This window comes from Otolemur garnettii, unplaced genomic scaffold (assembly GCF_000181295.1).
Source record: "Otolemur garnettii isolate 467f Iridium unplaced genomic scaffold, OtoGar3 scaffold00070, whole genome shotgun sequence".
Taxonomy (NCBI): Eukaryota; Metazoa; Chordata; class Mammalia; order Primates; family Galagidae; genus Otolemur; species Otolemur garnettii.
In genome coordinates, this window is record NW_003852465.1 from 9,820,324 (window position 1) to 9,832,409 (window position 12,086).

The window sequence follows — 12,086 nt, forward strand, 5'->3', positions numbered from 1 at the left end:
CTCAAACTCTTGGGCTTAAGCGATTCTCTTGCCTTAGCCTCCTAAGTAGCTGGGACTACAGGCACCTGCCACAATGCCTGGCTATTTGTGTTGTTGTTGTTGCAGTTGTCTTTGTTGTTTTAGCTGGCCCAGACTGGGTTTGAACCTGCCAGTCTTGGTGTATATGGCCCGTGCCCTACCCACTAAGCTACAGGCACCGCCCTGTGGGGAAGAGTTTTTGTTCACATCTTTTTTTTTAATATATTTATATTTTGGAGACAGTGTCTCTCACTCTGTTGCCCAGGCCATATAGAGTGCTATGGCATCACTCTAGCTTACAGCAAACTCAAACTCCTGACCTCAAGCCATCTTCTTGCCTCAATCTCCCAAGAGGCAGGGACTACAGGTGCTAGCCATCATACCCAGCTATTTTTTCTCTTTTTTAGAGACAGGATCTCACTCTTGTTCAGGCTGGTCTTGAACTCCTGACCTTAAAGAATCCTCCCACCTTGGCCTCCCAGAGTGCCAGGATTATAGTCATGAGCCACTGAGCCCAGCCAGTATTCACAACTTAAAAGTATTGAAAAAGAAAACTGTTCACTTAGAATTCTATATCCAGCAAAAATTTCTTTTAAAACTGTAAGCTAAATAAAGACTTTTTTAGACATACCAAAGCTGAGAGAATTCATCACCAGCAGATGAGCACTGTGAGAAATGCTAAAGGAAGTCCTTCAGACAGAAAGAAAATGATACCAGATGTAAACCTGAATCTACACAAAATAATAAAGACAACTGGATATGTGGGTCAATATAAAAGATTATTGATTGTTTAAGGAAAAAGTAATAACAAATATAATCATCACTTATTACCCGTGGGAGTTTGGTTCCAGGATCTCTTACAGATCCCAAAGTTAGCGGATGCTTACTTTCCTTATGTAAGTATAGTATTTGCTTATTACCTTCCCATATCCTCCCTTATATTTTAAATCACTTATAGATTATTTATAACATCTAATATAATATAAATGTGATATAAATAGTTGTTAGGCTGTATCATTTAGGGAATAATGACAAGAAAAAAAGTCTATACATGTCCAGTACAGATGCTACTGATCAGTATTTTTTCCAAATATTTTTCAGTGTGAGGTTGGTTGAATCCATGGATGGAGAACCTAGGAATATGGAGGGCCAACTATATTAGGTGATTTACGTAGTACAACATGTACAGAGGCAAACTATAAGACAATTATAGGACAAACGCCAGTCAGGATTAAATGGATGCATACCATTGTAAGGTTCTTATACATGAAATAATGTTATTTGAAAGTAGATTATGATATATTAAAAATTTATACTGTAAACCCTAGAGCAACCATTAAAAATAGCAAAACAGGTATAGCTAATATGCCAAGAGTGGAGATAAAATGAAATTACTTTTAAAAACTCAGTTATGCCAAAAAAAAAAAAGGCAGGAAAAGAGGGGGAAAGGACCAAAGAGTAGATAGGACAAATAGAAATGAAGAGTAAATTGTAGACTTAAACCCAATAATGTTGATAATCACATTAAATATAAGTGGTCTAAAACCTCTGAATAAATGGTGAAAATTGATGAGCGCATAAAAAAGCAAGAACCAACTATAAAATATCAATAAAAACCCAATATAAATATAGAGACACAGAGAGGTTAAAAGTAAAAGAATAAAAAAAGATATACCATGAAAACACTAAATGAAGGAAAGCTAGAGTGATTATCAAAGTCTTTTGGGAAAATATCTGCCAAATACCATAATCTGTCAGTCGTTTTTTCAAGTAAAAAGAGTGCTCCATGAAAAAAGGAGCTAGTTCAGTTTACAGTCCACACAATTGCCTTTCCTTGAGAGAGCTCTCATACATTTATACTCAGCACAAGTGCTGTATGCATATTTCTCATGTTGTCACACAGAAACATGAAAAAGATATGTATTCAGGGGTTGAGATTCATAATTTTTACTGCTTCATCTAATATTCCCAAATAAAACATCTTACATTCCTAAGTGAAACTGCCTTTTTTTTTTTCTTTTGAGATAGTCTCATTTTGTAGCCTTCTGTAGAGTGCTGTGGTGTCATAGCTCCCAGCAACCTCCAACTCCTGGGCTCAAGTGATCCTCTTTTTTTCTTCAGTTTTTTTGGCATATGGGGCCTGTGCCCTACTCCTTTGAGCCACAGGCACCGCCCATCCTCTTTTTTTTTTTTTTTTTTTTAAGAGACAGAGTCTCACTTTATCACCCACAGTAGAGTACAAGGGAATCACAGCTCACAGCAACCTCCAACTCCTGGGCTTAGATGACTCAGCCTCCCAAGTAGCTGGGACTACAGGCACCCGCCACAGTGCCCAGCTATTTTTTGTTGCAGTTTGGTTAGGGCCGGGTTCAAACCCACCACCCTGGGTTTATGGGGCCTGCCATGTCCTACCCACTGAGCCACAGGCACCGCCCCTCGAGTAATCCTCTTGCCTCAGCCTCCTAAGTAGCTGGGACTATAGGGGCCTGCCACAATACCTGGCTACTTTTAGAGACAGGTTCTCGCTCTTGCTCAGGCTGGTCTCGAACTCCTGAGCTCAAGCAATCCACCTGCCTTAGCCTCCCAGAGTGCTAGGATTACAGGCATGAGCCGCTGCGCCGGCCCTGCTTTTTTTTTTAATGAGTGAGCACCAGAAGAGAACACAGTGACCACTAGAACAGTTTGGTACGACTGCCTTGACTCTTGCTCATGTGCTAGCAGTTTTACCCACTACTGCTTTTGTTCTATCATTGCAAATGTTAACACAGTAAAAAGGGCAAGTACGATCATCTTAGTGTAAAAATAGTTTTAAAATTCAATAGTGGGATAACCCGCTCAAAACCACTTCCATTGTGTTGGAAGCTTTCCTAATCTTCTAATAAACTATTGCTCTTTCACTCAAAAGAAGAAAAAAAACCTCGATAGCAGGAAAACATACAACTTGATTTAAAAATGGGCAAAAGACCCAAATAGACCTCTATCCAAAGAAGACATAAAAATGGCTAACAGGTATATGAAAAGGTGCTGAACATCAGTGATCATCAGGGAAATGCAAATCAAAACCACACACCTGTGAGGATAATTATTATTAAAAAGACAAGAATTAACAAGTGCTGGCAAGGATGTGAAGAAGAGCGAACCCTTGAACTCTGTTAGTAGGAAGGTAGATTAGAGCAGCCACTATGAAAAACAGGAGGTTCTTAAAGAAATTAAAAATGGAAATTACTGTGTGATCCAGAAATCCTTCTTCTGGGTATATGCAAAGCAAATGAAATCACTAGTTTGTAATAGAACTCCCCTTCCACATACATCACAGCATTACTCAGAACAGCAAAGATATGGAGATAACCTAGGTGTCCACTAGTCAATGAATGGATAAAGAAACTGTGGTGTATACAGTCATGCATTGCATAACATTTTGGTAAACAATAGGCTATATATATAGCAGTGGTCCCATAAGATTATAGTACTAGAGGAACAGTACCTGTGGCTCAGGAGTAGGGCACCAGCCCCATATGCTGGAGGTGGCAGGTTCAAACTTGGCCCTGGCCAAAAACTGTAAAAAAAAGATTATAGTACTAGGCTTGGTGCCCATAGCACAGTGATTATGGCACCAGCCACATATACCGAGGGTGGTGGGTTCGAACCCGGCCCAGGCCAGCTAAAACAACTGCAACAACAAAAAAATAGCCAGGCATTGTGGCCGGTGCTTGTAGTCCCAGCTACTTGGGAGGCTGAGGCAAGAGAATCGCTTAAGCCCAAGAGCCTGAAGTTGCTGTGAGCTGTAATGCCATGGCACTCTACTAAGGGAGACATAGTGACACTCTGTCTCAAAAAAAATAAAAAATAAAAAAGACTGTAGTACTATATTTTTACTGGACCTTTCTACTCATATGTTCAGATAAAAAAAATATTTACCATTGTGTTACAATTGCTTAAAGTGTTCAGAACAGGCTGGGTGCAGTGGCTCACTCCTGTAATCCTAGCACTCTGGGAGGCCAAGGCAGGTGAATTGCTTGAGCTCACCAGTTTGAGACCAGCCTGAGCAAAAGCAACACCCCATCTCTACTAAAAATAGAAAAACTGAGGCAAGAGAATCACTTGAGCCCAAGAGTTGGAAGTTACTGTGGGCTATGATGCCACAGCACTCTACCTAGGGCAACAGCTTGAGACTGTCTCGAAAAATAAACAAATAAATATAAATAAAGTATTCAGAACAGTAAGTTGTTTTGTAGTCTAGGCAAAATCAGCTACACCACGTAGCCTTGGTGTATAGTAAGCTGTTTGTATGAGGACACTCCATGGTGTTCATACAATGATTAATATGCCTACCAAAGCATCTGACAGACCATATCCCCATTGTTAAGTGATGCATGACTGAATATACAACAGAATATTATACAGCCTTAAAAAGGAGATCTTGGCCAGGCGCAGTGGCTTACACCTATAATCCTAGCACTGAGGGAGGCCTAAACAGGATAACTGCTTGAGCTCAGGAGTCTGAGACCAGCCTGAGCAAGAGCAATCCTGTCTCTACAAAAAATAGAAAAATTAGGTGGGTGTGGTAGCATGCCTCGAGTCTCAACTATTTGGGAGCTGAGACAGGAGGATCACTTGAGCCTGGGAATTTGAGGTTGCAGTGAGCTGATGACACTACTGTACTCTAGAACCAGGGTGACAGAGTAAGACTCTATCTCAAAAAAAGAAAAAAAAAACCCAGGAGATCCTACCATTTACCACAACATGATTGGATCTGGAGGACATTATGCTAATTGAAATATGCCATGTATAGAAAGAAAAATATTGCATGATCTCACTTATATGTAGAATCTAAAGAAAATGTCAAATTATATATAGAGAAAATAAAACAGTAATTACCAGGTTGGGGTATGGGGGTAGGAAATGGGTAGATGATAGGTCAAAGGATACAAAGTAGTAAATTTGTAGGATAAACAAGTCAAAAGAGCTAATGTATACATGAGGATTATAATAGCTAATGGTCTATTGTATTTTGAATTTTTGCCAAATGATTATAACTGCTTTTGCCACAAGGGAGACAAAAATGGGTAACTGTGAGATGATGAATATGCTGACTTTTTCACTATAGTAACCATTTTACTCTGTAAGTATCTTTTTTTGTTTAAGAGACAGGGTCTTGGTCTGTCACCCAGACTAAAGTGCAGAGGCACCATCATAGCTCACTGTAATCTTAAACCTCTGAGCTCAAGCGATCCTCCCGCCTTAGCCTCCCAAGTAGGTGGGACTACAGGCATGTGCCACCACACATGGCTAATTTGTTTTGTTTTGTTTTATTTTGTCTTGGTAGAAATGGGGTCTCACTATGTTACTCAGGCTGGTCCCAAGCTTCTGTCTCAGCTTCTCAAAATGCTGAGATTACAGGAATGAGCCACTGTGCCCACGCTATACACGTATCTTATAATATCATATTGTACACCTTAAATATACACAGCAAATTTTTTTTTTTTTTTGAGACAGAGCCTCAAGCTGTCCCCCTGGGTAGAGTGCCATGGCATTACAGCTCACAGCAACCTCCAACTCCTGGGCTCAAGGGAGCCTCCTGCTTCCGCCTCCCAAGTAGCTGGGACCACAGGCGCCTGCCACAACGCCCGGCTATTTTTTTGGTTGCAGCCGTCATTGTTGTTTGGCAGGTCCGGGCTGGATTCGAACCCGCCACCTTAGGTGTACGTGCCTGGCGCCTTAGCCAGTTGAGCTATAGGCGCCGAGCCCACAGTAAATTTTTTAAAGTAAATAGTTTTGAAAAAAAAGAAAATATATATGTATATAAAGAGTTTTGACTTCTCCTGATCCCCATGGGTCAGCAGACCATACTCTGAAAATGCCTGATCTAACATATAATTTGAGGTAACATCCCAGAACTTAAGTTTCCAAATTGAAATGGCATACTGAAGTGGATAAATGCCCAATGAAGTGGATAAAAATACACTCACATCAGGCTTATCATTATGAAATTGTGGAACACAATGGAGACAGAGAGATCCTGTCAGCTCTGAGAGAGTAAAAATAGGCCAAACCCAAAGGATCAGAGCTCAGAATGACTTTGACCTCTCACAGCTACATTAGAAGGCAATAAGCAGTGCCTTCAAAATGGTGAGGGCAAATGCATTCTAACCTAGACTTCCATATCCAGGCAAACTGTCAATTAAGAGTGAGGGTAGAGATTAAGAAAACACATATTCAGACATCAAGGGTCTCAACAGTTTAACTTCCTAGGCGCCCTTTGTCAAAAAGAGACTAGGGGAGGTACTCTACTAAAACAAGGAAGTGAACCAAGAAAGAAGAGACCTGGAATGTGGAAAGTGAAAGACTGACCCAGGGGAGAAGCAAAGCAAGTCGGCTGCCAGAGGGTGAAGATGACAGCTGTGCACGCAGACTGGGAAGCAACCAGACTGGACAAGAGCAGGGCAGAGAGAGCCCGCGGGAGGGAAAAGCCCAGCACAAAGTCAGGACTGCAACATCCAGCTACCCCCACCCTCCAGAATAATCTTCTCTTCCATTGCTCTTTGTGAAAAGTCACTCTCTTGCTCTCCCTTACACTTGGGCCACTTCCCGCCTTCACCTGTCCCTGGTTCAGAGCCTTTAAACTGCCCTCTGATTTCTGATTTCCCATATATCCACCACCTCCAGTCACATCTGCCAGCCCCAGTGACTGTGCTGACACACACCCCCACCCCAGGTAGCAGGGTGGGGCCCACCTTGGGGAACATGGTCACCCTGCTGTTCAGGCACTCTGGGCGCTTCTTCTCCAGGCTCTTCTGCTTGTCCATCCAGGTCTGCAACCTGCGGTTCTGCAGGTCATCAATGTTGTCCAGGAAGACATAGAGGTTCTGGGCCTTGTAGGGGGCCCCTGTTTCTTGCAAAATTTCTATGTGGTTGATGACTCCTTGTCTGGAAAGAGAGGAGAGGTGAATCAGGAAGAAGAGAGGCCTCCTCTTCCCCCCAAGTCTATTAACCAGAGACAACTCTGGGAACAAGAAAAGAAAGGAGGTTGGGGACAGCTGGGAAAAACAGTGCCGCAGTGTGGGAGTTGGTATCAGGTGAGGAGGCTTGGGGCTGGAATGGAAACAGGAAGAGAAAGTAAAGTGAAAAAGGATCACGTTAGGTGGGTTATGGACCAGACGGTAGGAAGAGAGGAAGAAATGGGGAAGGGGTTTAGAGGAAAAGCCCACTAGGGACAGCCACATGTGTCCTAGCTCCTACATCTTCAGGGGTTACCCAGGACCCCAAGGCCAAGTATGCTTTGCTAGTCCCCTCCTTGTCCAGGAGACCTTGTCCAGGTCTGGGGAAATTCTCCTGACCTCCCTTGCCCTGTACTCTCCCACCAGGTTTTGGCTCAGCCCACATATTGCCAGGTGGGTCCCAGGGAGGACCTACCGGAGATTCTGGAAGTATCTGCAGAGGATGTATTTATGGCACAGTTTGCGCAGCCGGAGTCTGTTCAGCTCCATGGGGGTGGCGGGGATCTCCAATGCCTTGCTGCATTGGTAGTGGGGCAGCCCCAACTCAGCCTCCTTACGCAGGAGCTGCAGACTCTTTCTCTGGGCCTCCATGTCCATGTGGCTTACTTTCTTCTTAACAGTTACCCGTGATGTCTGCAAAGAGGGCCAGTTCACCCTTTGCTTGGCTGTCCCCATGGCAGGAAAGGAGGCAGATTTCTTGGGCTTTGTGGGAACATGGGCTTTTTGTTTATAAGTAAACTCAATTGAACTTGTGGGTCTCCGACTTCCCAGGGTGGAGGGCTGGGTGTTACGGGACCTGGGCAAGCGTGGCCTCCTGCTTTGGTAAGCAGAATGGGTCCGGATTTGGTGGGGCTCTGGCTTTGCCAAGTCCCACCATCGACTGGTGGGTGTGAAGAACGTCCTCTCCATGCCCTCTTTTGGCTGCTCCAGCTCTCTCCTTGGGCTCTCTTGCTCCTTTTCTGGCTGGAGGAAGCTGTGCTGCTGTTGCCTCACAGCATCCTCCATCTCCCTCTGCCGCAGCATCTCCCACTGCTGCAGCTTCTCCTGCTGCCCTTCCTCCAGGAGGGCCCATTTCTGACATTGCAGCCACGTCTCCTCATCCTCCAGCCACTGCTGCCCCCACTTCTCCTGGTGGAGTGCCTTCTCCCAGGGCTGTGCCTCACTCTGTGAGGGCACCTTCCAGGAGTCCTTTAGAGATAGCTGCTTCCTAAAATGGAAAGAGGGTCCTTCTTTCTCCTGGAAGTAGTTCTCCTGGTCTTTGTCCTCGTGGCCTGCACTTTCTGCCACCAGTTTTTCACATTCTTTAGGAAACTTGTGATCCACTGAGGGTGCTGACACAGGCTCAGGGCCATCAGTGTCCTTGCTGCTGAAGAAGTCTGCGATCCTCGAATGCACGGTCATGGTGGAAAGCAGCTGAGGTGCTGAAGGTGGAGCACCACTGTCCTGGGCTGTGGCCAGGGGACTTGGGGACAGTGGTGAAAACAACACCTTGGGCTCCTGTTGGGTTTCCTCCATAACTGTTTCCTTTGGGAGAGTCTCTCTGTCAGAAGGGCTTGGGGAGTCAACCAGAACCTTGACCAGGTCTTCTGCTTCATCCCCATCAGTCTGAACCATCTTCAGCTGGAACTCTAAGGCTTGTTTTATCAGGAGAAGGCCATGGCACTTTCCCCCTAGAATTTCTAACTGCTTCAGGAGAGCATCCCTATTACTTTTAAGGATTTGAATGGACTTCTGGAAGTACAGCCTCTGGCTATTTAGCTCTTTGGTCATCTCTATTTGCAGGTTCTTGTATTTGATCTCCAGGCTCCTGTTCTCTTTCTGCTGAAGGGTCAAAGCCTTGTTGAGGTTCTCCACCATGGCCGACATGTACCTGATGGCTCTGGCCTCCCCCTTGTTGAACATAGTAGAGTCTAGGAGCTCCTGAAACATGGACTTCAACTCAGAGACCTTCGTGCAGGTGGCATGATTGTCCTGGAGCATCTGCTCTGGGCTTGGTGGCTGAGAATTTTGTGGACTTTTTTCCTGCCAGCCCTGCCAGAAGGTGAATTTGGACACTGGGAGTGGTGGAGAGAAAAAAGGGCAACAAATGTTCATGATACCCAAGGATTACACTGATTCTCTAAACCCTGTTTGGCCAAAATTTCCTCCCAACCTGCTTAGGGATTTGACAAGAATAAGGACCTGGGGAGCCAGGCACGATGGCTCATGCCTGTAGTTCCAGCTACTTGGAAGTCTTAGGTAGGAGGAATCTCTTGCACCCAGGTGAGCTGTGATCATACCACTACCCTCAAACAGAGCAGGAACCCATCTCTTAAAAAAAGGAATAAAGTGATGGAGCTGTAAGTGGGCCCAGGGGAAAGGGCGTCAGGAAGAAACTATGTTGGTGGGTCCAGAGCTGGTCCCGAGGCTCCCTATGGGGTCTGCTAGCTCCACAGTGCCTGCAGAGCCCAGAGTAGCCTGTAATAGTCAATCCAGTTCAATCCAATTCAACATACTTTTGATCCTCCACATCCCCCTGGAGTAGAGTTGTTTTTCTAAACATGCCACTTCTCAGCCTCAGTATCTGTGTTTGGCTCCTTATCACCAACTACCCAAACACTTAAACCCATCTGGGAAGCTTTATTTACCTTTCCTATTACCACTAAACTGTGCTTGTAAAGAATTTATTATATGGTCTTGCAATAAATGAGTAATGTCTTTTTCCATTTTGGGGATCACAAACTACTCTGATACTCTGATGAAAGCACTGGACCCTCTCTCCACTGCTTTCATCAGAGTATCAGGAAAATCAGTGTATTAGGAAAATTGACTAAACATTGATTGTGCATGCCATGTTCAAGCCCATTGATGGATTTTAGTTCCCGTAAGGCTGGATCATAGTAGTAATTGTACCTCCATGCCTACTATGTGATGGAATAATTATCTTGGAGTATCCATTCATTTGCCTGTTCAGTAAGGATCACTGACGGAAAAAATAGTGGCTAACTTTGGATGAAGGAATATAGGAAATACGGAAAGTAAGTGAAACTGACATTAAGCTAGCATCTTTCTAACACTATCAGACAGGCCAGGTGGCCTAGTGGATTCAGAGCTTGGATTCTGGAATCAGATAACTTGGGTTTGAATCCCATTTTCCCACTTGCCTGAGGCAAGTTTCCTAACTTCTCAGTGTCTTAGTTTCCTAATCTGAAAAATGGGGATAATCATAGCATCTATTTAATAAAACTTAATCAGATTATGCACATTTAGTGCCAAGTGCAGGGCCAGGTACCTACCATGTTTCCCCGAAAATAAGACACCGTCTTATATTTATTTTGTCTCAAGAAAACACACTAGGGCTTATTTTCAGGGGATGTCTTATTTTTATTAGGTATAATACAACGATCTACATTTATTCAAATGCAGTTAAGTCATCTTCTTCTGGAACCTGACAGGGGGAGCCAACCTTGTTGGTGGGCTGGCGCTAGTGATGTGTGAACTCCTTTCCCCTAGCCATTTGCACGTGCACAATAGGATGCCTGCAACCGTGGTTACCACACACGCACTCGTGCAAGTGCAAATGGCTGGAAGGAAAGAGCTGTGGCCAGTAAAAGGTATTCCAGTCTTCCTTACCACTCTGCACCAAAATGCATGGTGTGGCTATGCACATATGCTGCATAGTCACACCCATCACTAGGTCTTATTATCAGGGTAGGGCTTATATTTAACAAATGCATAGAAATCTTGCTGCTAGGGCTTATTTTGGGGGTAGGTCTTATTTTCGGAGAAACACAGTAGTAAGTGCTTGAGAAATAATCCTTAAAAAGAAAGAAATAAAACACAATCTATGCCCTTAAGGAATTTATAATCTAGCAAAGAAATTAGTCAAATATACAAATAACTATATTTTAAGATAGTATGATAAAGATTGCAAGGGATTGTTTTTTCTACCCTCTTTTCCCTGCCTTTGCCCTCCCCCTAGCTATCAATATTACTTGACCAATAATAAACCTGACCATGAGACTCGATTATAAATGCTAATGATATCTGGTTTTTGTTTTGTTTTATTTTGTTTTGAGACAGAGTCTCACTTTGACACCCTCAGTAGAGTGCTGTGACATCATAGCTCATAGCAACCTCAAACTCTTGGGCTCAAGTGATTCTGTTGCCTTAGTATCCCAAGGGACAGATTACTATGGGTGCCTGCCACAACACTTAGCTATTTTTACAGATTGGGGGGCGGTCTCACTCTTGCTCAGGCTGGTCTCGAACTCCTGAGTGCAAGCTATCCACCCACCTTAGCTTCCCAGAGTTCTGGGATTACAGGTGTGAGCCACTATGCCTGGCCCTCTTTTTGTTTTTCCCTTTTTTGGAGACAGAGTCTCACTCTGTTGCCCTGGGTAAAGTGTTATGGCATCATCAGAGCTCACAGAAACCTCAGTCTCTTGGGCTTAGGCGATCCTCCTGCCTCAGCCTCTCCAGTAGCTGGGACTATAGGTACCCACATGACACCCAGCTAATTTTTCTATTTTTAGTAGAGACGGGGTCTCCTTCTTGCTCAGGTTGGCCTCAAACTCCTGAGCTAGAGCAATCCACTCGCCTCGGCCTCTCAGAGTACTAGGATTACAGGCATGAGCCACTGCACCTGGCCTGGCATCTGTTATTTTTTAAGCCCTGAGCATGTTTCCCAGCATGGTGTCAGATATCTCACACATGTGGAAGCTTCCCTATAACCCTGAAGGTGTGCAGTCTCCTTCTGTTTTTATATATGAGGAACTGAGGCACAGAGAAATGAAGTAACTTTTTCAAAGTCAGAAAAGTGGGAAAGACAGAAATTGGCAGAGACAGGATTCAAACTCAAGTCTGACTCCAAAGCCCATGTTCTTGAATAAGATTAAGTCACATCTGTAATCCTAGCACTTTGGGAGGCCGAGGCAGGTGGATAGCTTGAGCTCAGGAGTTTGAAACCAGCCTAAGCAGAAGTGAGACCCCATCTCTACTAAAATAGAAAAAGTGAGGCAAGAGGTCACTTGAGCCCAAGAGTTGGAGATTGCTGTGAGCTATAGTACCACAGCACTTAACCCAGGGCAA

The 12,086-nt window shown here is 44.1% G+C and overlaps 1 protein-coding gene across 1 annotated transcript in view; it reads right to left on the minus strand.

Annotated features, from left to right (window-relative positions):
• The window catches only part of FAM186B (family with sequence similarity 186 member B), a 27,419-nt gene that overhangs the window by 9,388 nt on the left and 5,945 nt on the right, over nt 1-12,086 (minus strand). Inside the window, 2 exon segments of the mRNA XM_003793648.3 lie at nt 6,753-6,945; nt 7,432-9,070. Of these exon segments, the coding sequence (XP_003793696.2) occupies nt 6,753-6,945; nt 7,432-9,070 (1,832 nt within the window).